This window comes from Micropterus salmoides, unplaced genomic scaffold (assembly GCF_014851395.1).
Source record: "Micropterus salmoides isolate LMB-PRFRI ecotype aquatic unplaced genomic scaffold, ASM1485139v1 Ms_hic_scaffold_5, whole genome shotgun sequence".
NCBI classification, from domain to species: Eukaryota; Metazoa; Chordata; class Actinopteri; order Centrarchiformes; family Centrarchidae; genus Micropterus; species Micropterus salmoides.
In genome coordinates, this window is record NW_024044237.1 from 10,709,746 (window position 1) to 10,736,293 (window position 26,548).

A 26,548-nucleotide genomic window follows, 5' to 3' on the forward strand; every position below is an offset into this window, starting at 1 on the left:
TGGTCCATTGTTTGCTTCTGAATGAGGTCTCTCTGTCTTAATCTGGCCTAAGACTAGAGATCTGCTCAAAGTCTCTTACACACAGAAATGTGCACACGCTCCAAAGTACGAGTGAAAACTGTTGAATAAATACCCCAAATCATCGTGTTACACTGCATTAGTCAGCACATGCAGGAGTTTGCATGTATGAATTTGTGGGCCATTTGGTGAATACTTTAATTGAAAAAAGGCAAGCTATCAGACATAAACTTTTATCACGCAGGACCCCAGGGGAGATGGTACATGGCAAAATCGTAGTAAAATCAAATTCATTGTAATGGACAAAGTGAATCTGTCTTTGCTTTCTCTATCTAGTACATCTTTTGTGACCTCGGACAGACAATTCCCATTGTTGACAGATAGAGGGTGGAGGAAGCTTTCTTAGCTTTTTAGCTGTGTTGCACCGTCCATTTGTATTTAACCCTCCTGTGTCAGGAGGACAGTTGTGAGAGGAGTCAGTGGTACAAATGCTTTTGTACCAACTGATTAAAAACTGATTTGATAAACGGCAGCATTTATGGCACAGACCGGCCACAAGCAATCAGTCAAAAACCACCCACGAGTACACCATCCTTGTGGTCTCTTTAAATATGCGTATTGTACTATTCCCCCAAACCACTACAAAGCTGAGTAGTAAGAGCAGTGGACTCACTTGGATGGACTCCCTGGTGATCAGAGGTAGCTGTGGAGTACACAATATTAGGGATGCACCGAATGCTAATTAATCGGTTGAAAATAGCAAAAAAAAAAGTCAAAAGGCCAAATAAATTTTACCAAAGAATTATGTTGATTAATTTACAATTACAATGTTGGCAGTGTGGAAGCATTTTAAAGTGTCTGAGAAAGACTCAAAAGAAGTGAGAAGGCAATTAAGCCAGCTGCACCTAAATTTGGAGTACACACGTATTCAAGCCTTTATGGTAAATCCACTGAAACTGACCAGTGCGAGCTGACAGGCAGGTTAACGACTTTATCCTGTCAGTTCTTCTCTTTACAAAGACAAGTGTTGCAGGATGAGAGTCCTACCTGAAGAGAGGCTATCTTCATGTTGCGCGATATGAGAACCACATACAACATTATTTATCAAATTGGGTCGGACTTGATGAATTTAGCGCAAGGATACACGTGACGATGTCCGGTTTTCAAAATAAGGTGTATATACAGGATGGAAATAAGATTAATTGGATTATATTCACAGAAAGTATAAAACATATTACATCATGTGTACATTAAAAATAAATGGACACATGTAATTTACTTTACCAGACGCTCTCGGGCCTCGGACCCACCCACCATAGTCTCTCCATATCCTGTGGGAAACACTGAGTAAAAAGCACATTTTGACTATTTAATTTATGTAATGGTAAAAAAATTGGGGAGAAAATGGTAGAAAATGTTAAAAAAACCTTGTTCGATATTCAGGAAAGTTTTTCATTATATTTGGTTTCGGTCAAGAATTTTCATTGCGGTGCATCCCTACACAATATCGGTACTCAAGTAGAAGTAGAAGTAGAAGTAATTGTCAAAGAAAAATCTCTGCCAGAAGTATAATTAATTTTTTTTTCATCAAATGAAAGTATAACTCACGGATAGTCATTCATACCATATATAATACATATCGTTAATAGTCAGCGTGACAACATTGGGGAACTATTCTAGGTTACAAAGAACAATGCCAAATAGCTTATGCTACACTATTTGGCATTGGCTGACTGCGTGAGAATCAGCAATAGCTGACAGTCTCATTTTATGATAGCGTTCATCAATTAAGTTAATCATCGTTCATCATCGTCATCATGGCAAGGCACACACACGACCTCCCTGCGCTCTTTGTAATCCCTGTTTTCCTGCTTGCTACTCCTTGCTTACCACTACACTCTCCTGCTCACTCTGTTCCTCAGCTTCTCTGTCACACTCCTACTCTTCCTGCTCCTGTTCTTGCTCTTCTGCCTGGCAGTGGCCATGGCCAACCACATCTCCTTCTTCCAACTGTTGCTGCATAATGGCGAGTACTGCTGTCACCGTAGATGTTGAGGCTACTGCTGCTGACCCTGCAGCAAACACATCTGTGATTTTTGCACATTTGGCAGCATCAGCATGTAGATACTTAATTTGTTTGGCCCACAAATTCTCTTCACCCGCCTTCTTTCGTTATTGCTAATCCATCTTGACAATTCCTACTTCATCCACAGATGTTTGGCTCTGAACCACGGCATCTGACCAGAAACAGAGAGGACAGAGGGGGAGGGGTGGGGCAGGCCCAAGAGATTTGATTGGATCTGCCTAGTGTCATTATAGAAAATGAACCAATGGGCTGCTGCCCCTATTATGGGCTGGTGATTAGCAAAAAATATATTTTTTTATATAATTGTTTTATTATATTGGCCCCAAGAATTACCAGTACAGTGCTGTTGATATAACTTTACTGTTAGCGACCGTGCTAACAAACATGCTTACTGACAGTTAGTAACCCAGCTAGCTTGGAGAGCTTTTATTCCCTCTTTTACTCTTTATTGGATAAAACGATTTACAATCCCTGGGGCCTAATGTGGACCGGTACTCACTGGTACACAGTACCAGCACTTCTACATTTTACTCTTTGATGTACTGTGACTTTTTCTTGTGCACCAGCCCTTATCATAAGCTGCCGGTACTCTTATCTGCTCTCTCCATATCAAGTTCTATGGGTGATTCACATTGGCCCTAAATAAACTGCATTACCCAGGGGGCACTATGTTACGCTCACCTGTTCCCGTTTTTGCCTGCCTGCTTTCTCTGTCGGCAGTTTGTCTAAGTAACATAAACCTACATAGCTTAGCTCCAAAAGGGCACATAAAGCAGTAACAGTTCCCGGGCTTGCTTGTGTGTTAGCCTTTTAAAGTGACCATGCTTTGAGCTACTGTAAGGACCAGCTGACAGCTTCTATATGCATACTACAGGCTTCGGCATGACAGAGGAACCACTTTGGGACATCAAACAAGGTATTAGTAGAAGTTGTTTATCCATTCTTTCGTAGAACCATGCAGAGTCAGAGATAAATTTAATAGGCCTCTACACCTGCAGCAGTGGTATGTACACAGTGCGAGAAACAGGAAAAAAAGATCTGGTAATCCTAGTAGGCCTCTCTGGTAGTGTGAGTGATGTGACCATGTGCATCCAGCAGCAGACAGAGACAACAGAAGGTGGACTCAGGGATCTGGGGTCAAGGGTTGCAGAGAAGAGGACTAATATACTGGAGTGTAGATAGGAACTGTAGAGCGGGAAATAAGAAGAGTGGGAGTGTAGAAAAATATGCAAGAACTGGCTTTTACCCCTTGAGTAGTTCATGTCAAGAATGTGTTGATATATTTCAACAGAAGACATGCAACCCTTCAAATGTGTCCTTTAAAGGAGCAATCTGCCCTTCTGACTGTCGAAGGAAAAAACTGATTACTCAGTAGCTCAGTAAACTGTGAGTATTAGCCTGTTCTGACCTCTAGTGGCCATGCGTTAGAATAAATGTTTTAGTGAAGCCATAGATTTAGAGAACAGACTCCTGTGGTCACCAACTGTCATGAGTTTCGATGTGTTCAGCATATTTGCCAGCAGTCATCCTGCCCTGATATGACACTGACCTGTGCATTTTGAGGTGAAACCGCAAAGTTTTGCTTAACTGTTGCTGTGCATTGCATCCTTTTTTTTCTAGAAGCACACAACTGAAACCATAACCATTTCTAAATAAGCATTTCTCACTATCACTACCCACAGAAAAATAATATCTAGCCTTTCTGAAGCTTTAGAGGACTAAAGCACACATTAAAAGTCTAACATCTATGCACACAAATCTACCTTAAAAAATTAAAGCTATCAACTGCTTTAAAAAAGGAAGTGCTGCATCTGAAAGGGGGAAGTGGATGAACTCTCATTATTATCACATCTCCAAACTTTGCAGGATGCAAATTTATTTACACTATAACACAGTATAGTAGTGTAGCTGTGTACATACAAACTGGATGATTTGCGGTGCACTGACTTGATCACCTGCTGTAGATATCTTCAACATGTCAGAAGTAATCTGCCTGCCCACGTGTCTGTCTTATCTTAGATTAACACAAGCATTGTCATTTTCTTATTTCTTAACCACACACTCTCAAAATGTGCCCAATACGGTGTGTGTAAATTTCAGGCACAAATACTCACATGTATGAAGGCAGAGCTTCCTCTTCCCCTCGTCACAGTGCCTAAGAAACCAAGAGCCAGTTGAGTGTGAAAGCACCTCACACCAGACGGCATCACCACATGCAGCACATTGAGACAGAAGCCACATCACTAGCAAGTTAAGGCTGACTTCACATGCACACACGGACAGGTTTTTCTCTCTGCTGGTAAAGTGTGGTAAGAAGGTCTGCTGTTGACCCCATTTGCAACTGCACAGCTCAAGGAGGAGTGTTGTCTCTGCGTCAGCCTGCTGCTTACAGAGTAGTGTGAAGCTACTGGAGCATGCGTTCACTGGTGGGCACTCCTGGCTCTGACCTCTCCCCTCCATGCTGATCATCTAGGCACAAGGTAATGACACCGCTTTTGTTCAGAGAAATCATGTCTGTGGGGACGTCACGTTGCTGTGCTTCGTCTGAAAATTTGTGGTCAAAGTCACGTTTTCCACTTTGCTGATGACAGGAAATTTGTTATTAAGTACTCTTTCACTTAGCATTTGATGGAGTGTCAAAATGTATCAGTGTGTACATATTCCAAGTTTCATGTTACAGGCACTAGAAAAGGCAAATTAGACGTTAAATGCAAAAAAAAAAAGTTTTGAATCTGTTATTGCCATCTAACTTATGAAATGTCATCAGTGATTTGATTTGAAGACTGAGAAAGTTAGTTTGAGAAAGTGTTCAAAGCGATGACAGCTAATGCAAGTGCCCAATTTATAAGTAACCGCAAAAGTTGACTTGCGTCATATAATACCTTCCTTAAACTCAAGTATTAGGACATACTGTTGCACAACTTGCAACTGTACAGGTGATGTGGGGGCATCTCCGGTGGCTGAATGTGGCTAACTGAAAGCTGCAACGGCCAATAGGAGCATGAGTCAAAACTGGTCAAAAATACACTAAAGCACCAAACACTGTTGCTGTTTCCCTCTCTCCCCCTCTGGTGCAGACAGAGGAAGGGTGCGGCCCCGTCTTGGTGGCAGAAGGAAGGGTGAGGCTTCAGTGATAAGCAGATTAAATGCTCTGTTCTTCTTCCAAACATTTCCTACTGCAATCTCTAGACACACAGCGACATCTCTGATTTATTGCACTTTCTATTGAGTATTTTCATAAACCTTTTTAACTTGGCAACCAGCAAAAACACTCCAAACATTTCCATACGAACAGAACCATGATTCAGCAAGATGATATATACATGAACAGGGTAAAATAATTTTGGGGCAGCATACCGCACATTTCCTGTTCCATTTATTAATAATAGGATTTTAATATTGCATTTGTTGTCTGTGAATTTGTGTGTATTTCATGTCATATTTGGGCACCACTTTTCTAATGAGACAGTAAGTTACAAGCAATGGCTTTATATATATTTGACAAATCATTTAGCTATAAGCCATTAGTAAGAACAACTTTTGAGTTGCCAGGTTGGGAAAATATCTAGTTGGCAGTTTTTTATCCTCCACTAGCTTAACTGCTTGCTTTTTTTGCCAGCTCTTTCGTTCATGAGGAAGACTCCAATGGACAGTTGGACCACTTATCTTCTGGAAAAAGGCTGCACCTACACCAAAATACATTTATCAACCACTCAATAATATTCATAACTGCAGACCAGCTGGACTGTAGAAAAACACCTTTATTAAAGGCTGAGTAGCACTTTTGAGTAAACTGAACTGCAATCAGTGAAGTACCCTTTTAATGACTAATTAACTTTAATAACTGTATACCAGTATACTTAACTGCAAGAGAGCACATGTCCAAGTGCTTACATTGCATCATTTCCTTAATCTATGCATATGTGTTTTGTATATTTCTGTAAGTGTATCTGAGTGTATCAGTGTATGACTGTAGACTTGATGAGTTATTAGAAAGAGTGAGAAATACAAATTAGTGTGATGCTGCAGGATGATAAAGATCAGCCAAAGCGTTATGATGAAAGACTGAAAGTAGATTTTTTAAATCGGAAAATGCAGTTGGCAAAACAGTCTCATAATGCACCTTGAGGTGAGATTGTTTTGCCAACCAGAGATATTTCACAACCTGGCAACTCAAGTGTCCTCATTAATGGCTTATAGCAGATCTATAAAGCATTATTAAATGACTTATTAATATTAAAAAGCCATTAGTTACAACCTATAAGGTCTTTGTAAAGGGTTTCTTATTATTACATTTATTCATTTGGCTGATGCTTTTATCCAAAGCAACTTACAATTGCTATACATGTCAGAGGTCGCACGCCTCTGGAGCAACTAGGAGTTAAGTGTCTTGCTCAGGGACACATTGGTGGATGGGTCACAGTGAGGAATTGAACCCGGGTCTCTCACACCAAAGGCATGCAACTTATCTATTGCGCCATCACCACCCCAATATATCGGTAATAAGAAGTTCTTTTAGAAATGTATCACATATTCTTAGGAGCATTTGTCCCATAACATTCAACTCTCCCTTTTCCTTTTCAGGTATTCAAGGTTGCTGAGTAAAATGATGAAGGATTGACCAAAGGAAATGTATGTGTGAGAGAGGTGATGGCTCTGAATACGTCTGGATCGTGGGGGGAGTCCCTGGCCAACTCCTCCTCAAGATGTGGCCACAACATGACCGGCTGGGACCAGCGCATGGAGAAGATGTACACGTACTTCTACCTGCTGCTCTTCATCCCCGGGCTGCTGCTCAACACCACCGCTCTCTGGGTCCTCTGCAGACATATAAGGTAGCCTTCACTCACTAACATGAGCATGTAAAAAGCTCAAACAGATTCTTGGGCATGGCTGACTTCATCTGCATGTTGCCCCACAGTAAGAAGACCAAGGCAGTGATCTTCATGATAAACCTGGCATTAGCAGACCTGGCCCACATCCTCTCTCTGCCTCTCAGGATTTATTATTACTTCACACACACCTGGCCCTTTGGACGAGGCATCTGCTTATTCTGCTTCTACCTCAAATACCTTAACATGTATGCTGCTATAGTGTTCCTGGTAAGCAGGCAGTAATGTGAAAATAATACTGGAACAGTTTAGCGATTTCTCATCTATTTAAATGGGAATAACGGGAAGTCATTCAAGTCTAAACTCGTGCCTCCCTCTCTTCTCCTCAATTCTCGGAACAAATGTACTTCCTGTGGCTCTAAATCTGGTTGGTAATTTTCATATCACTATTTTTTCTGTTTCCAGGTGTGTATCAGCATGCAGAGGTGTGTCTTCCTGCTCGACCCGTTTATCGCTCGCCGGTGGAGGCGACGCTATGACCTGTTGATCAGTATTATAGTGTGGGTGGTTGTTAGTCTGGCCTGCACGCCTTTCATTCTGATGCGGAGCAGCAGCAGCAGCAGCAGTCTTAGCTTCGGGACAAACACAGTCTATAACATGTCCTTTTATCTGAATGCCACATCTACCCAACAACCCTCAGGTTACACCAAACTAAGCTCAAGCTCTAGCACCGTCTCCAAAGACCTGACCTGTTTTAAAGACTTGCCCATGCGTCGTCTGTCCCTCTCTGTGCTGGTCCCCATGATGGCCCTCGCCGAGCTGTTTGGTTTCTTGATTCCTTTAGCCTGCATCAGTTACAGCTCCATCCGCATCGCCCAGTCCCTCAATCTAAAACAGATGGACAGACAGGATCAGCAAAACCCGTCTGCACTCAACTCCTCAGGACGCAGCCGACTCCAGTCAGTCACCTCCAACTCTGATAAATATCATGAAAAGCATGTGGACAGTGAGAAGCGGCGCGCTCTACGGATGGTGCTGAGCTGCTCTGCCCTCTTCTTGTTCTGCTTTGCCCCTTACCACCTCAACTTCCTGCTCTACCTGATGGTATCACAGGACATAGTGTCCCACTGTGCGACGAAGCTTGCTGTGAGTCAGTTCCACCCAGTGTCCCTGTGCATGGCTAGCCTGAGCTGCTGCCTCAATCCTCTGCTTTATTACTTTTTAACAGCCGAGTTCAGATTGCACCTCAGCAGGCGCACCTCCTCCTTCACCGCGTCGCTCCTCTCATCCTCGATCAACTCCCCTACCCAGCGTCCTGCGCAGCACAGACTGACGAGCATGGAGAGTAGCTGCTCAGACAGGGAGTAATGTTATTCAGAGTTATTCAGATTTTCTTTAGGGAATGAGACAGCTAAACACGACAAACAGATGCATCTCTGTAAGGCATTCTGTTGAACATAGAAACAGACTGGCATGGTTGACGTTGGTCAACTAAATGGTTTCACATGTCGCAGCCGTCTGACCCAACTGACCCAAAGAGCTTTGACCTTGATGTTAAGAACTTCAAATAAGCTATATCATAATTATCAAAGCTGTATGTAAATGCATGTAATTGTACTGTAAATAAAAGCAAGTCTGCGTTCTCTGTCTTATCTGGAGCTATGGTGTTTGAGTATCTGTGCATCCACGGTTCTTTCATAATGAGGTTTCTTCTGGGCAAACAAAAACAGGTGCCGACACATTTTTTCTGTACTTCCTCTCACAATGCACAGTGCTGTCAGACAGTAAGTAGCAGTTCCGGCAGTTCAGGAAAACCGATAACTGCCAGGCTCTGTGGTTGGCTTTACAAACTGAATGTCACCCCACCCGCCCTTACCTCCTCTTGCATCTGCTACCCCCCCCCCCCCCATCACCACCAGTATTATACAGCCCTCCTTGCCAGGTGTCTGATTCACAGACCAAATAAAAACATACACCAATTTCTTTTGCTGTCACACTCTAGTATTACATCATACTGTATCTGCTATTTACTAACTGAACTTATCATGTAAAATATGTGAGAGAATGAAACCAAAAGCAGTTTTAAAATAGCGCCAAAATGATCTGTTTCTAGTTTTAGTACTGATTCTCAGTCCTAATATTTTACAATGTGTTCATCTGTCTTCAAAAAGACATGCATGGCAGGTAGATGTCGTCCACAAGGAAAAAAGTAGCAATGGCAATAGCAGAAGTTGTGGTGTCAAACATTCTTGTAAACCCCCCCCCCTACACACACACACGCACACACGCACAGGAAGCCCTATGTGTGCTCAAACTCCATTACAGCAGAGGCACAAAGAAAGCAAAACAGATAGCGATATAGAGGGAACATGGTTATAAATCAAACTCCGGAAATAACATAACAGAAAAAAAGAAAAAAAACAGTAGAATTTGGGGAGGCAGAACAAGAGATAAAGTGAGAGAAAAATTAGTGCGAAAGGGTGGGACAGTGAATAGCAACAGGGGGAGGAGGCAAGGGGTGGCATGTATGTTGGCTGATGCTTCATCCTTCTGCTTTTTGATTCCACGCAAGTTTGAAGACAGAGGTGAGATATCAACTGTCAATGTTGTCAATAGATTCTTTGTTTTTTTTAAACAGATAGTTTAAGCTTTTGTGTGAGAGGCTGTAACAGCTGGATGCTTTCAGTGTGGAGTCATGCCTCATGGGGGATCACAACATGAGGAATGTCACTTATGTTCAGCTGTGTGAATGAGTGTGTGTAGGTCAGTGTTAGAGTGTGTGTTCCTTTATCTGTCTTTGTAAAAGTACCTGGGATTGTGATCATGACATGTTTTGTGTGCTGGAACAGCACACGTGGAGGGAGCTGGATCCTCGTTGCTCACATTTTGGGTGCTGATACACGAGGCCAGATGTCGTGTCTGAGTGGAAAAGCAGTAACGCTCCAACAACCCACGGAGAGATGAATCACAGTGGATGAAGTTATGTGTTTCCATTGGCAAGATCGGAGGACTAAAACTGCTGAATCTTAAGGTCAGAGAAATGTCAAATAACTCTTAAAACTCTTAACATACCCCTAACCCTAACCCAGTGTACCCAAATATCAACAAGCTCCAAAGGCATCCGATATATAATAATAAGACATGTAGCCACTGGCCTTGATCATTGTACACACAAGACTACTGCCATAAGTTCCCAAGGAGAACTGAAAGACCTGTTATTGGTCATCATCACTACAAAGTTGTTTGAGCTCATACAGACAGCCTCTGACAGAAGCACACTGTATGTGCAAAAGTGTAAGTAACAAGAGGAGAATCACACTAAAACAGTCGCATGCAGGTCAAAGGTCAGTGAGGCTAAAAGGAAGGCTAGGGACTGAAGGTCCACTGGGAGATGTTACTGAGTGCTGTGAAGTTGGATAAAAGGCAGTCTGAGAGCAGAGGCAGAGGTCAGGGTGCTGTGGAAGAGTTTCCATTGTTTAACCTATTTACTTGTGTACAAAATTCCTCTTTTCGCTAATATGCTCCCCAGGAAGCAGTTGTGGAAAGTACAGTATTGTACTGTAATGTCCTTATGTAAAATTGTGAGGTATTGGAGTATTTCCAGTACTTACACTTCTATTCTGAAACATTTCAGAGGGAAATATTGTACTTCTTCCTCAACCACATTTATTTTTACAGCTATTGTTACTATAGCTACTTTCCAGATTAAGATCTAAAATAAAAACGCATGACAAGCTTATAAATACAAGCTATACTGACATATGAACAAACTGTTCATGCATGTGATCAAGACATGTTGAGCTTGAAAGTCCAAATTCCCAAACTCCACCCTAAAACACATTGTTAAAGATTAAATCAGTGGTCACAATTGTCTAGTTGTGGTGTCAAAAGTAAAAAAAAAAATTTTTAATCATCTCACTGCCCCTCAGATTTATTTTGTGACCTTTTGGGGGAGGGGGGCAATCCCATTGGTTGGGAACCACAGGACTCAAATCTAACAGTAACTTTCAGTTCAACAATGCAGTCAGTGAAATCATCAGGAAAATGCTGTACGTGTAAACAACTAGAATCATGAAAACAAAACAAGTTCTCTTTTTCTGTTCCATTATTAGCCAGGATGAGTTTAGTACAAGTCAAATCAGACTATATGAGACACAGCTGCATTTAAAAGAAGCAGTGAATCGTCACAGCTCACGTTGTGCTTATTTAAACAGTTTACATGGGTTGAAGCAAAGAGCAAGGAACACAGCCATACAGCTACTCATGTTTACAGAAGTAGGTGGATCACGCCTACAAACTGGAAGTTCAGCTCCAGACATTACTGTGTGTTTCCATTTGTTAAGCTATAATCAATATCTGAAGTTCATTAGGGTTTAAGGTTACCTAAAGACTTTTTAAATCTTCTGAAATTACTTTTGTTTTGTGCTGCATGTCATAACGCATAATGTAGGTGTCACTTTTTCTGAAACGGTAGATTTACCAAAGACAGAGCTGTTCCTCATATCTAAGCACAGAGGACAGGTTGGTCTTGGTCTGACCTGTTAACCACACTTGTTTCACTGACGCCTTGCTGTGAGGCGTTTCACACGGGCTTAATGTAGGCTACCCTGTAGTTGGTGGCGCTCAACAGTGAGCGCTACGTGGGAGATTATAGCATCTCTGTGGGTTTGCATAGTAACTGTAAATGGCACTGCAAAAGCTGCACGCACAAACACTGTATTGTGTGGTGCATATTAAAACACTTGGTACAAAAAAATGAGGCCTTGTTTGGCGAGTTTGTTTGCATATATGAGTGCTGTACATCGTGTCTGTTTCTCAAAACCTGATCATTATCTGTGCAATATGTAAAACATGCTGTCATACTGTTTTCTACAGAAACCTGCTTTCATTTATCCCATTATGCACTGGGCAAGAGATTAGGGATTGGGGTTAAACGTGTTCCGAAGCATCAACAGTGTATCAGCGCTGGACACACTTTTTCACCAAAAGAAGCATGAACTCCTCCTCGCCATAACGGACAGCATGGGCGCTCAAACACTTTCATCACCAGACAACAAGCAGCTTTCCTGATACAAGCTTCCTGTTGGTTCACAAGGCAGTAAACGGCCCTTGGCTTAAGATGAGCTTTGCCAACAACAGCTGTAAAGACAGTGCAGATCTCCGCACATACCAGCACTATGTGTATGCAGTGGTGTACGGTGTGATCTTGGCACCAGGTCTGCTGGGTAACGTGCTGGCGCTCTGGGTATTCAGGGCTTATGTCAGAGAAACCAAGAAGGCGGTTGTGTTCATGATGAACCTGGCTGTGGCCGACCTGATGCAGGTAAGAATCCCTCCATGTCTTTTGTGCTAAATATTTGATTGCTTTCATTCACATTATTCTTTATATCATGTATGTTTATGTAACATTCATCAATGTGTCTGTTTGTCTCTCAATTCAACTAGAGAAAACTTTATCATTATTTCACCTGTTTAGATCAATTATTTTCCGTGTGGAAGGTAGGGCGTGCAAGTAATGATTATTTTCATTACAGATTAATTTTTTAATTTTTCAAATGACCGTTTAACCGACACAAAAGTTTTTATCTGGTATATTAACAATACTATGAATTATTGATAACTCAGTATAATTTTAAAGTAATGACATTTACTGATATATAAACTAACACATGAAGAGATCTTTATGTGTAATGACACATCTATCAACTGTTCATGCACGTTATCAAGACATGTTGAGCTTGAAAGTTCATTGACCTCAGTTTGAGAAATTCTTAACCCAAAGTCCACATGCCAGACTTCTGGCACAACTCTGAGCCACATCTCATGGCCTTCATTAGCAGATGGAATTTGCTCAGTTCCCAAGTATTTCTTTATAAATGATTGCCAGAGTAATAAATACAATACATATATTTATAATAGGATCTTCTTTAAAGGGGCCATATGTGGTTTTCAACGGCCTCTAGGTGAGGTTTCAGATGCAAGCACTATGTTTCCAAATGTGTGCTCGTTCACACGCTCAAACTAATGAGAGGCAAAACAGAGACGACACACAAAGTGCTGGAAAGTCAGGTAAACTCCCAAACAGCGACTTTCTTGACTAGCAAAATGATCTTTTAAATTGTCCAACATCATATGTGTAATTCAGGGCTCAATTTTAACAGGAGAAAAAGGTAGGTGGAAGCTGTCAGTGATGAATAAACAATTAAAAAAGTCCTTATAATAAAAATGTCTTATAGTATGCTCTAAAGCATTTATTTACTCTTTCTATTCCATTCATAAATAGAGGGTTAAAATAAAGCGTTACTATTTAACATTGCGAATTTGCAAACTTGTGGGCAACATCATCATTTCCATCGATTCCAGTGACGAAACAAAGCAGCAATTCCTCACTTTTGAGAAGCTGTGCAAAAATGCATTCCTAAGTTCAGTCGAAGCTGTTATGAGGCTACTCACATCAAGTGGTCATCTACCACATGATTTGTATATGACATACTGTGAACCGAAATTGTCTGTTTTCATTAAAAATGAACAGGCTGCTGAAGTTATGTCATAACAGTAAGAGAATATTATCCAACATTAACGCCGTTGTGTTTCTTCTTCTTTTCTTTGCTAGTGTTTGTTGTTGTTCTGCAACTATCTTGACACGCTTTGCTCTCCTCAGGTGCTCTCTTTGCCTCTGCGGATCTACTATTACCTGAACAACGCCTGGCCCTTTGGTGAGCTTCTCTGCATGATCTGCTTCTATCTGAAGTACGTCAACATGTATGCTTCCATCTACTTCCTGGTGTGTGTCAGCGTGCGTCGCTGTGAGCTCATCATGCGTCCCCTGACGTACAACTCATCCAGGAGGAGAAGAGACTTGTTTATATGTGCCCTTGGCTGGCTGTTAGTCTGCCTGTGCTGTCTGCCTTTCCCTCTGCTGAGGAACTCCAGCAGTGAACGAAACTCTAATTCAAGTCTTGGCACCTCAGAGTTCAGTCGAGTGTGTTTTACGGAGCTGCCCATGAGGGTTGTGAGTATTCCAGCAGCCTGGGCCCTCCTAATCATAGCAGAGCTGATGGGTTTCATCATCCCCCTCATCCTGGTGTTAGCCTGCACCTGTCTGACTGCCGGGAGCCTTCGGGAGCCAACAGAAGGGGCCATTCATGACCGAGGGGAAAAGCGCAGGGCGTTAAGGATGGTGTTAAGCTGTGCTGTGGTCTTCCTAGTGTGCTTTGCACCATACCATATCACTATGCCCCTGGACTTCTTGGCCAAAGTCAATGCCCTGAGCAGCTGCTCCCTGAGGGACCTGATTCTGCGATGTCACCCCGTCACACTCTGCCTGGCCAGCCTGAACTGCAGCCTGGACCCACTCATGTACTATTTCACCACCGATGAATTCTGGAGGCGACTGAGCAAGCCAGAAATACCAGAGAGCATGACTTTCAGCAGGCGTCTGTCCTGTATAAATGGACAGGACTTGGAGAATGACTAGTCTCTCTAAGTTCACTTGTTGAAGGACCAACAGTTTAATCTCAACCACTACACCTTGAGATAAAGTCTATGCATTCCTAAAAACTAGGGAAATTTATGTTCAAACTAGTGTATGAAAATATGGGAGCAAGATTCAAAATGTGAATTCTTTTACTATTTATATTTCAATAAAAAGGTGCATCTGTTCTTTCTAAATTTGTGTGAAGAGTGAGATCATCCTGTCATGAAGGATGAGCATCTCTGATAAAGATCGGGAAAGAATACGAGCAAACAAATTTTTTCCTATAGACCCAATTTCATGATAAGCTAACAGCTTGCAGAGGATAGTAAAAGGCCTTTACAGCGTTGGCTTTCCAACATGCTGCTTTCACTGGCATATTAAAAAGGCAAACAGAAAACATTTTCAGTAAGTAAAGAAATGCAACTTTATTCAACAACAAAGTGAAGTTCATTTCAGTAGCTGCACACAACATTGTTTTTTTAATCTTATCTTCTAGTATTGTTAAAAAGCTAAGACAGAATTTTTTCCCCCACCTGTTTTGCATCAAGTATCGCCGTACTGTGCTGTGATTGGCTAGATCGTTACTTCGACATGTTGTTGTGATTGGATGCTAGCTTCACTCGCTTTTTTTGTCGGATATTCGGCAACACCAGTGGCGCTAGTGACGTTGATAACAATGTATTAATATTATAATTAGAAATATATTTTAAATCCTTATATGTACACAGGGGGTGCAACTCAATTTAACCCACTGTTCATATAACACTTACTTTATTCAAAAAATAAATTACAGTCAATCTTGAACCATCTGTTGAGTCAAACACAACAGAATAGGCAATATTCAAAATTAAAGCATTTCGGTTAGAATACCATTGGTTGTTTTATCTTGGGGAAAAGCGAGTCTCATTATCTTAATATAGGCCCACCAGAAGTGTGGTGTGCTGTCAGTGTGGTAAATTGACTCATTAGATCTTTCCTGTTTAGTAACAAAGAACTAGAAAAGGAATGTATAAGTCAGAGGCGAGGGAGCCAATCACAGTAGGGGGGACTCGACGCAACAGGTGGGAACAAAAATAACAGACAGAAATACATTTTTACAAGCACACTTCCTGTCTGATTGTCTTTCTCTGCAGGCATCAAGAGGGAAACCATTGAGTTATTGCAAGTTATTTAGCAAAAGGCCATTTTCTTCATACTTTCAAGCTTTCCTTCAGGGCTTTTAAAATCAAGGACAAAAGCTTTGTGCAGATTTAGGTGTTTGTTTTTTTACAAACAAATTGTCCCTTTGACAATTTTAAATATATAGTGTTCTGCTAAATGTGTAGCCAGTTTTAGTAAGCTATTCGTTACAGCTATCTCAGTAAAGGTACTCTCATGATATGGGACTACGAATTCAAAAACTCGGACAGAAAGAAATACGTGTTTTCTTAATCAAATTTGGTGCAATTTCCCTTTAGCTTACCAACCGTGCTTCAAGTTTATTGTCACAAATGAGGTTTCTACACAAACACAAACACTGGTCACACAAGGTGCTGGACTGTTCACCGCCAGGTTATGACACCATCAATTACATAAAATCATCACACAGCAGGACAGCAGAGGAAATATCTACAAAACCAGTGACAGAGCTCTGGGTTTGAGCATCTCTGCTACCATCCGTAAAAGAAGCAGTCACATTACATGTGCACCGTGACTGTACGGTACAATTTCCAGGGTGACTTCTGCTATATGACACTATAACATACAGTAGATCTTGTTAAGGCTGCTCTAGTGGGAACAGCAGGCTGAAACACAAATAGGTCTGATATGAATGACTTCTCAGTATCACTAGGATATTCAGTAGAAGGACTAACAACTCTCGTCTTGAAGTGACTGGATGTTGTAATACAGTTACAGCGATAAGGTAAGTCTGCAGGAAGCTACAGCAACAGAACTAAAACCAACATAACAAATGAAACTTAGTATATCTTAGTAAGCAGGCTGACGCTGGTTATCAGTACAAGACTAACTTGTGAACATTTGCGCAAGCGCACTATGACTTATACAGATTCAGGGGAATACAGCAGAGGAGGGGGGTTAGGCTATATAACACTGTAACTTAAACTCACTTATCACTTGGGTTAAAGCAGGGGAGGCAAAAACTGGAGTTCTATACAAAAGTAACTTTCTGCTAAAAGCTGTTCCCTCCTTCACCTACTCCCACCTACTTCCCCCCCCAGCTCTCTCTCTCTCTCTTTCGCTTTCTGACTTATGCCCATGCTTTCCCATCAAGCCTTGCAGATCCTAGTCTCCGTCACAAACTTGTTCTCAAAGTGGTGGATGGTGAAACATTCGTCTGCAGAGCGCTTCTGGATGCCTCCACCTGACAGACACACAAGATACACAAACATTAGCCCTTAATATTACATATTACAAGTACATTGACTCAAGTACTGTAATTAAGTACATATTCGAGGCAAACATTATCATTTTTACTTCATATTTGTCTGACAGTTTAGTTACTAGTTACTTTTAAGATTACAGTTCATCATACTTAAAATCATATAACAGTCAGTGAGTATAGCTCCTTTAAAATTAGCTGAATTGAGTTTATTTGTGTTAATGGATTTTATTTAGACCATTTCAGCCAACAATGTCATACATCAACTAGCATAAAATGACCTGGCAAGCTGGAGCGGCGTTGCATTCTGTATGTGTCCTTCCCGTCACACAGCCGGCGGATGTAGAAGCCCAGAGGCTTGATATCATCGATACGCTCTGTCACCACCAGGTCCTCGTGCACCAAATAGCTGCGGTAAGAGCCAGACTGGGACAAAAAGATAGGATCACGAAGGAATCAATATGTTTAAACTGCTTTCAGTCAACATAAAAAGAAAAACTGGCTCAGTGAACACGACTGCAGCCAAGTGTGAAAACAAAAGGAGGACTGGGAAGGACTTTGTCTAATTAATGAATAATCCCCAAAGTTCTGCATTTTGTCAAACATTTTCACGCTGGATAATGAAATTCGCTGATCACACCACCGACACCCACCAAATGCCAAATGCTGTACAACCTGTCGCTGTGGAGGACTCTCTGAAAATATTTCTTTGAAACCAGCTAAACTCTCAGTGTCTCCATAAAGTCTTGGGACTGACAGTTTTCAGACTCGGACTAGCTGACTATGTTCCACTCTCGCTAAAACTCAAAAAAGCAAACGTCCTACAGGAACCTGATCGTGTACACGAAAAGCACAACATTTTTTAAATCAAAAATACATAATGTTTTTTTTAAATAACTTTTCTGATACTAAGAAACAGTTTATGATCAAAGTTGGATCCTTTTAGCCACACTAGCATCACGGCTCTGGGGATGGCAATGACTGATCCTTTAACTTTTCCTCTATCGCCATCTTCAGGTCAAAAGTTTAATTTGTGAACCAACACTGAACATTGTTAACATGTTACCTGGGCGCTGTTTCAGAAAGCGAATTTAGTGAATATACTGTGTTTGATAAGATGAGGGAAACTCTTGGTTTTCTGTTACAGAAAGAAAGGCAACTTAAACTCTGGGTTACCATGGTAACTCTTGCTGAGCCTGAAGCAGCTGTCCGACGCATCGTTTCATTTCCTCGTTCATACCGTCAATATCAGAGCACACACACAGTAGTTTTTAGAATGACGCCTTTAGAAACACAGTTAGATATTAGTTTGTAGGGCCGTCCCCGACTAAGGATTCACAGAGTCGAATCAGAATCGTCAAGTACAGCCAATAGCAGACTGATGATCGAATCATGTGTGTTTCTGTGCCATTGCGGGGGTGGGGGGGACACATGGTGGCTCCGCTTTAATCTTGAGAATCTGTTCTCTATCTCTATATAATCTCTATTAATTAAACTTACACAGTAAATTTCCAGTTAAACTGAGGCTTATTGTTTACCCTTTCCTCTCTCTCACTCTCTCTCTCGCCTGTCATTCACCGGTCTTGTGCAGAGTTTTGCGTGCATGCCGTGCTGCCGACAACTGCACATTGCCGGCTACTTGAAATAGACCCGCGAGGAACCGCTATTTAAAAACTATATAATATTCTTTCTGTAGTTCATCAAAGATGATAAATTATCCGAAAGTCCCGCAAGGTGCGGACAACTGGGCAACGTTGAGCACACCATACCGCCAAAATGGCATGATCCTCGTTTTGCTGCGAAGCTTCCACTGTGAGATTGACCGTCGAATCAGGCTCAGCCCATCGAAGCATCGAATCTTTGACTATTCAGAATCAGCCCTATTAGGTTGTTACCCAAATATGATCTTTAACACGGATGCTTTCACACACTGTGACTCTCCCTGGACTGAAACATTTACCACATTACTGTAGTAATCACTGATTAAACCCATCTGTATGAAGCTTTGGACACACGAAACACTGATCAATGAACAATCATTTGTCACGTGATTTGTCACACTGCTAGAACATTCCAATCGTAACTATCATGTTGGAGATGATGTGAATATTTCTGAGTAAGGGTGATTGTGGTGCAGCTGAAACGACTTTAAGAATCTAAAACAAGACTAATTGCAGTTTAAACGTGAGTTTTTGAATATTGGCTGCTTTTAGTCTTACATGTGTTGAAAGCATTTCTGTGACAATGTCACAAGTCAATAAATGCTGTTGAGCTAGATTTTAAAATGTAACATAGACGTCTCAAATGGTAGTCAGTTTGAAGCTAGTCACATTTTCAACGTCAAATAACCAATATCAATATTACTGGGTCAGACTGACTTTAAAATCATAGGTCCATGAGTAAACTGTGTCTTATCTGTTTGATCCATATTTTCATCTTCAGTTATTGCCACCAGCAGTCATGTTACAGCTGAATAAATATATTAAATCAAGTGTAATATACAGAAGGATACCAGCATTTTATTATTCATTAAGGAAATTCAAGTCTAGTAAATGATAAATGAGCTACACTGAATAAAATGTAATAGTGTTCATTTATTGACTCCTTCCTCCATCCTGTTTTTTAAGATAAATGTTATGGTCCACGTTGGAAGGCATTCATATTTCCAGCACCAGAAGATTAAAATGAAGGCTCTGCTCTTTATTTACCCATTGCCATGGTGAATCATAGTATCAAAGCTCCATTAATGATGGCTTTTTTCATTCCCCATGCACACACTTAACTCAGTGTGAACATAATCAGAGTTGATGGTGAACAGCTGCTCTGGAACCAAAAACTCATGAGTTTCCCATCTCAGGGTTAATCACCTCAGAGCTAAGGGTTAGGCGCAGAGTTTGTTAAACATGGTCTCTGAAACAGGACCCTGCCAAACACCCAAATGTTAGCATTGTCACTGTGAGCATGTTAGCATGCTGATGTTAACATTTAGCTCTAAGCATTTTTAGGATTAAGTGAAGAAAACTTGGCTTTTGTGCAAAAAAACAAACATTTAAAGCCTTCCACTATACATTTAATTTAGTGTTCAACTGATGCATTTTCTCATATCATATTCAGTATCTAAAAACATTGAAAGAGACAAAAAAAATACGTGACTTTTAAATTTGGGTGGAGATTACTCAGTGTGATTCATACATGATTTACTAATACTACAGACTCTTATGGAATAGGGGAAGGTGGTATGTGCTGTACATTTTTACTTTTTTTATTTATTTTTTTTATTTTTTTTTTTTACAAACAACAGACATGTCAGATTTGGACAGGATTAAAGCACAGACAATCTCTGGAGTTATTATAAATCCCCGGATTTCCCCAGGTAATATTTAGTCCTTAATATTAGGGGTTATGCATGAAAGTGCCACGTCAGTTTTTTCCCCTCTATCATCCAAGACAGCTCTCTTCTTTTTGCAGCTGCAGGACACAAGCTGCTCACTACTCACCATCAGCTGGGAGAAGAGGTCGATGAGGTCCTGAGGGGGGAGCACCACCGAGGTGTTCAGAGGAATCACAAAGCAGGTCCTCAGAGTCAGGTCCAGATATGCTGTCAGCTTCTACTCACACACACACATTAACAAAGTAATCAGGAAAGAATTTGAACCCAATTAACAGGAGCGCGCTGGCATCTACAGTGCTGCATGTGGGATATTCAGTGTGTGAGTGTTACCCTGTTGAAGTCATGGAGGATGTAAGCAGGGTCTCCAGGTCTGAAGCGGGGAGGTGGGACGCTGATGACAGCCATGCTGTCAGAGATCTCGACCTCCTCCTCCACCCGTGGCAGGTAGTATGGCTGGTTCTCTCCTCCAGCTCCGGATGACACGTCACTGAACTGCATTGCACCGTGATACAGCCTCTGGAGGACACATGATCGAATGAGAACAAGATAATCACTTGGATGCACCCAAAGACAAATACAGGCACAATGCAATCACATTGGTGCACTGAAGAAAAATCTCTTTCCTTCTTTTACTATCCCCAATTTCTTCACTTCACAGAAAATCAGCATGAACCAGCTGCAGTATTTGGATGAGGTTTCACACTGTAACATTTCACACAGGAACAAAAACAACACCTGCCATCAAAGTACAGTTGTTAGATGGTGATGTGGGTGTTTTCCTCAACCACAAGTGTCTCAACTGGTCTTACACCTATGCAACCAGTCGTTTCTTTGTGAGTGTGGCTATCTGCTCTGCCACTATCTTGGGGTAGCTTTGAAACCCAAGGTCGCCAGGGGGAGCCAGAGCACATGCAGGGTTTAGTCTGGGTACAGTACAGCACAGTTTTCTCATGAGCAGCAACAGCTCTGTGTAGTTTTTTTTGAATTATGAAACGTGAAAGAGGAACACCTTCACAACCTAAAACCTCCAGATGTGGCAGCATTTCACTCTTCACTCAGCCAGGAAGGTCGTGAACTGCAGCAAAGCTGAGCTCTCCTGGAAACACCGGAGCATCTGAAGAGGAGGCGCGTAACGTCGTGTCTCTGTGGATGATGAAGACTCATCTCGCTAAGCTAGTTAGCGAGCTTCACGTTAAAGCCGTGAAAACGTTTTCTATACAGTTGGTCAATTTCATTGATTGTTACAGTAATGGTTTTGTGAGTAGCACATAATTATGATACACAACGGGCGCGTTCACATTCCAGATGTGCCCTGACTTTACAATCGATGCATCGCTCATGGCGACGTTCCCAGCTGGAGAACGTGTTGCTGCCGAGTGCGCAAGATTAGACAACACCGGACAATTGAATACTTTCTGAAGAAGAGAAAACAGTTCTCCTGTCTGTGCGTGAGGCGTGTGAGTTGTTGAGTTAGGGGAAACTATATTTGTTGTGAAACGCTGTCTACTACAAAATTGTTATTATTGATCCCCTCTTGTAAATTCGGCAAATGTAATGCATGACGTTATTCCTTTCTTTGTATACAGTGTCAGTTTGTCCCGGGGTGTTGCAGTACTGGCGTGAAAGCTGCTCCGTCACTAAATAGCAAATCAGCTGCTTATCAGGATGTGATTTCAGTGGAACTTTCTGTTACTGCAGCAGAAACGTTCATTAAAAGATGCATTTTTGAAAGCAGTATTTATTTTATTGTCTTGACTGTTAATTAGCACATGCCTAAAACAACCTCAGGTTTAATTTAAAGGCTAATAGCTAAATGAGAGGCATTGTGTAATAATGCGATTCATAACCCAAATAGTCAATCGATAGATCAATAGACTACTATCAAAATAGTCGTTAGTTGCAGCCCTATTATACAATAACAATATTGAACTAATTTGGAAATCTTTAATTTTTGTTTTGTTACTGTGTATCTTTTGCAGATACTTTTATAGATAGATAGATAGATAGATAGATAGATAGATAGATAGCACTAAGGCAACAAAAATCTCTTTATTATCACAATTTGTGAGACGGATTAATCACCTAAACCAAGTGGAATATCGTTTTTAACTAAGAGGAGTTTATGCATGTTATTAATAGTTTTATAAGACATTTTAGATTTTTGCTTCATTTGCATAAGAGAGGAACCCCTGTGGGCAGACATGCTATATTGATTGTGAGACCCTCCCGCTGACAACACGGCAAAATTTAAAAAGGCGAAGTCCGCACTTTCTTAGAAGACGGAAGTGAGCGAGAGTCAGCATTCTAGTTTCCCACCAAGGCAAGAGTGTCTCATCAGCAGTGAAAGAGAAGCCTCAATAATCCTTCCCAAACTTGAACAATACTCCCCCTCATCTCCTCCCGCACGTCTCCGGTCAACGTGACAGAGAATTAAAGGACAGCATCTGAGATAGTGTGGAGGCATCTGGTTTGCTAATAATCATGGTAAACGGCAGCTTATTAGAAAACTCTCAAGAATCAGGCCAGCATCTCAACAGTTTCAATGAAACAGCGTAGTTTAGTACCCTAATTTATATTATGCTATGTTTGGAGTTTACAACTGCTAAAAATCTATTGCTTTAAATCAAATGTGAGGTGCAAATCTAAGTAATTCCTAACATCGCTAGACAGATTATCTTTTGGCATTGGCAGGGACAGTGTGATTACAGACAGGAAACACAGGAGGAGAGACCAGTATGGCAAATAAGATTCCCAGCCAGCATGTTTAGATGACATGCATCCCAACCACTGTTCCACCCAATATCCCTGAACTGCTGCAAATAAGATGCATGTGCATATGTATCCTGTGACAGCCCATCTAGGTATATTCTCAGGGTGAAAAGCATTTTATATTGTTAATAGCCTGGACAGGTGCTTTCTGATTGTGTAAATGGGTTCTTGGAGAACACCTTTGGCACGTGGAGTGTGGCTGTTGTCGGGTAGACTGTCCCAGTAAGTCGTGTATTTACCTTTGGGGTGAAATACCGATAGAGACACGCTCCCCCAACGATGAGCCCGCTGAGGATGAAGGCTATACCCAGCAGGGTGAGCAGGCAGCGACCTGTGGAGCCCTCGTTGCCCGCTGGAGCAGAGGCCAGCTCAGGATCCTAAACACACACAGACACACAGACACACACACACACACACACACACAATAGGCTACTGTCAGCAAGTTTACAATGAATCATAGTATTGCATGCATTTAACATTAACATACAGTGTAGATTTATTTGTCATTTTAGAAATAAAAGTACACAGCTTTGACTGCGACCATAATCCTATTCAACGTTTGTCCTCTACAGCGCAGCTGTTAAGATGGGCGGTCCCTCTGTGTGCTGAATCAAGTGCAAGGATCTCCGTGCATTTAGCGAAAAACACTGCAGACCTTTTCATATCAAATTGCAATAGAAGAGAAGAATATAATAAAATACCTAAATGTAAAAAAAAACACACAGATTAAGTCCACGGTCACAGCTAAGTGCGTGCTGGTGCAGGCCTGCTACGAGGCTAAAAACAGACACCGGGCTCAGACGCCGCACTTGAAACCCGTTAGCTCACCTTCACACCGGCTGGCACCTCTTTCCCCAGCGCCTTCTGCGCCAGGGCCGAGTTAAAAGCAATCTTCACCATGCTGGAGTGGAAACGTCAGCTCGGGTTTTCTTCTTTCTGCAAACAGGGAAGACAGGGGAGAGACTCTCTGGGTGCTGGACTGCAGCTCCGCGTTGTGACGCACTTTGCAACCTCGGCTTTATCTAGCGTTTCCGGTGGCTGGAGGGGATTAAGATGACATCCGAAACGGAAGCCTGAGAAACTACTTCTACTAACTTCACGCTACATAACATATATAAACAGCTGACGACTGAGAAAATTTAGACGACTGTTACTACTGTTTTCACAGTGCCCACTGGAACCATTATTCCCTCAGACATTGCCCCAGTAGCCCCTCTTGAGTGTCAATATATGTAGCGTTGGCGCCATCTAGTGGACGCAGGTGGCAACAGCCCACATTTCCCACAAAAAACTGCGTCCATTCATTAGACTGAACATAATACAACAAGACTCGAATTACACATACAGTTAAACCTGACACCCTTTACCTGCTATATTCTGTAGAGTACATAACACAAATATGTCAGTTTGGACTGACTGCACTGTAATGTAATGAAAGTCACATTTTGAGTGTATAAAGTAGCCTATTCATCTCTGTGAATATTCCACTCTGTAAACATATTCCCTCCTACAGGCTGGGTACTACCTGCCAGTGTGTCTGCCCACTCACACTGACACACACAGTACCCAGCTTTCACTGCACTGTGTGGAAACACAGGCCAACGCCAAGGCTATACTGTACGACTGACACATATCCTCAGTCCTCTGGTCTGTGGTGGTCCTCTGCTTCCTCTGCTTTCACTCTCCTGACTAAGTTTAAGGTTGAACGTATGAGTAAATAAACTGCTACACCAGCTCTCTAATTCCACACAACTCCGTGGCATCTCTCCAGCCCTCTGCACTGCAACTGTGCCATACGCATCACAAACACACACACGCACTCTGCGAGGCTATGATTTTTCCTCTGTTAAACAGACAGATTGGACCGGTAATCACCACTGAAAGGTACATAAACAGAGCAGCTGATTTCTGTACCTAACTCCCCCTCCGCGCACCTCCACTCCCCCCCAAACTGACTCTCCCTGAAAATCCTAAGTGGTCCTGAAGGCTTGTTTATGGGCTCGTCTTACGCTGTGTTTGATCTGAGAGCTTGCCCACACATGCATGCGTGGATACACACACACACACACATGCAATGAGAGAGAGCCAACATTAGCAGTAATAGCTGAGATGATAAACAAAAGACTTAGATTTAATCCTGAGGGCTTCTCAGCATCACACACAACAGAGGAAGAGAAAAAAAGCAGAGGAGGCGACCGCGCTTTCGTTCCAGAGGGAAACAGGGGATGATTGGGGAGTAGAGGCGTGGAGGCAGGTGGGGGGTGAAATGAAGTGATTCTGGGGGAGAGCACAGTGATGACTGGGAAAAACACAGAGAGGGAGTTAGAGGGAGAGGCAGAGCAATCTGCAGTGTCTGATGCTTGAGTGAGTTTTCCGAGGAGCTGATTAACGGCAGATTAAACTTACCGTCCATCCAGTTTATGTCTCAAACTTTCTAACACGCCTGCTTGGTAGGATTTCTGTGCCTCTGAGACTGAAAGGAGCAAAACATACACAAATGGACACCCATGTTTTTGTGCACAGGCGCACAGAGTCAGCCGGCGTCATAATGGTGGATGGAAGGCGTGTATGATGGAGTCTGAATGCCAATGTTTCCCTGTGGTCTGCTGAAAAGATCCAGTAAAAGCAATAAAAAAACACACACTACACACATGCAGATGTATACACAAACCCGCGCTCCTTGCCTGCGCCGTCAGCAAACTGTGAAAGTCTGCAGGGGCATAGCTGGCTTCATAAAGTGTGAGAAAAAGAAGCTCTCAAGCATGACATCACCCACACGCAAGCCAACAAATATGAACACTCGCACAGACACACCTCATAGATTTGTCATCAATTTCAATACCAGACGTGAAGCCGCAAGTGACAAATGACTTTGTCCCTTTCACTGCTCCCAAGCCATACACACACACACACACACACACATGTACAGCCTAAAAACTGCTACGGTAACAGCTGGCACAGTATTGCTCTGAACCAAAAAGTTAGACACTGCTCAGTGCTTCATAACGTCACTGACATGTCTTCATGTGGACCCACCATAATCACCATGTGTCTTGAGTGGTAGAACATTTAGTGGTCAGAGAGAGAGAGAGAGAAGACAGAGATGGAGAAAAGAGAGAAACAGAAGAGCAGATCTTATGGGTAGACATGTGTTGGAGAGCACGGATGCTGCTTCAAAGCCCCATTCATGCCCCCCCCCCCCAATAAAAGAAAAGAAATTCTGCCTGCATCACACTTTCATGATCACCACTTTTCATCATTGCCCACCACACACACTTTTGGCAATCACATGTGGCTTCGAGACAAGGGTGACAAATGAGTCTTTCCTGTGAGTATCAGCTTCTAAAGCTACCTTCACTCTCCCATAGCAGTGCCTCTCCGCCTGTCTTCGTCCTCTCAGCTTGGCTCACCTCAGGGAAATGTAATAATTTCATGCTGAAGGGGAAAGGGGTGGGGGGTTGGGGCATCACAATAGGGACCAGGATTGGGTTGCACCAGCTGTTCATAACCTTGAGCGTTAGTTTTTAGTGAATATACTAGCTGGTTTCAAGATAGTGAGTGCATGTTGCATCATTAAAATCTGACTTACAGAGTT

General features: G+C 42.1%; 3 protein-coding genes across 5 annotated transcripts; 2 read left to right on the forward strand and 1 right to left on the reverse strand.

The window, feature by feature from the left end:
- Positions 1-2,834: 2,834 nt before the first annotated feature.
- On the forward strand, positions 2,835-8,594 carry p2ry10 (P2Y receptor family member 10). Of its 3 annotated transcripts, none has more exons than XM_038699577.1 (4): positions 2,835-3,020; positions 6,689-6,939; positions 7,026-7,206; positions 7,402-8,594. In XM_038699577.1, the coding sequence occupies exons 2-4, from the start codon at positions 6,755-6,757 to the stop codon at positions 8,302-8,304; spliced, it is 1,269 nt and encodes a 422-aa protein (XP_038555505.1). In that variant the 5' UTR covers positions 2,835-3,020; positions 6,689-6,754; the 3' UTR covers positions 8,305-8,594. The 3 variants fall into 3 exon arrangements, with proteins under 3 accessions (XP_038555505.1, XP_038555504.1, XP_038555506.1); XM_038699576.1 differs by lacking the exon at positions 2,835-3,020 and adding an exon at positions 3,907-4,584; XM_038699578.1 differs by lacking the exon at positions 2,835-3,020 and adding an exon at positions 6,587-6,603.
- A 642-nt stretch (positions 8,595-9,236) lies between these two features.
- Positions 9,237-14,607, forward strand: gpr174 (G protein-coupled receptor 174). The gene is made up of 4 exons (XM_038698898.1): positions 9,237-9,521; positions 9,786-9,967; positions 11,812-12,259; positions 13,598-14,607. The coding sequence occupies exons 3-4, from the start codon at positions 12,056-12,058 to the stop codon at positions 14,411-14,413; spliced, it is 1,020 nt and encodes a 339-aa protein (XP_038554826.1). The 5' UTR covers positions 9,237-9,521; positions 9,786-9,967; positions 11,812-12,055; the 3' UTR covers positions 14,414-14,607.
- Positions 14,608-14,812: 205 nt separating this feature from the next.
- LOC119888353 (integral membrane protein 2A-like) lies at positions 14,813-24,170 on the reverse strand. Its single transcript, XM_038698899.1, has 6 exons — positions 23,782-24,170; positions 23,193-23,330; positions 20,515-20,700; positions 20,291-20,401; positions 17,075-17,219; positions 14,813-16,775 (listed from the first exon to the last, which is right to left on the reverse strand). Exons 1-6 carry the CDS (start codon positions 23,851-23,853, stop codon positions 16,681-16,683), a joined length of 747 nt encoding a protein of 248 aa, XP_038554827.1. The 5' UTR covers positions 23,854-24,170; the 3' UTR covers positions 14,813-16,680.
- Between the last annotated feature and the right edge of the window lie 2,378 nt (positions 24,171-26,548).

Coding starts and splice junctions, on each gene's coding strand:
- p2ry10 (XM_038699577.1), top strand. CDS start 6,755: ATGGCTCTGAATACGTCTGGATCGTGGGGGGAGTCCCTGGCCAACTCC. Junction 6,940..7,025: donor GTCCTCTGCAGACATATAAG/GTAGCCTTCACT, acceptor GTTGCCCCACAG/TAAGAAGACCAAGGCAGTGA. Junction 7,207..7,401: donor ATGCTGCTATAGTGTTCCTG/GTAAGCAGGCAG, acceptor TTCTGTTTCCAG/GTGTGTATCAGCATGCAGAG.
- gpr174 (XM_038698898.1), top strand. CDS start 12,056: ATGAGCTTTGCCAACAACAGCTGTAAAGACAGTGCAGATCTCCGCACA. Junction 12,260..13,597: donor CTGTGGCCGACCTGATGCAG/GTAAGAATCCCT, acceptor TGCTCTCCTCAG/GTGCTCTCTTTGCCTCTGCG.
- LOC119888353 (XM_038698899.1), bottom strand. CDS start 23,853: ATGGTGAAGATTGCTTTTAACTCGGCCCTGGCGCAGAAGGCGCTGGGG. Junction 20,402..20,514: donor TCCTCCATGACTTCAACAGG/GTAACACTCACA, acceptor GTGTGTGAGTAG/AAGCTGACAGCATATCTGGA. Junction 16,776..17,074: donor ACGCCGCTCCAGCTTGCCAG/GTCATTTTATGC, acceptor TGTGTCTGTCAG/GTGGAGGCATCCAGAAGCGC.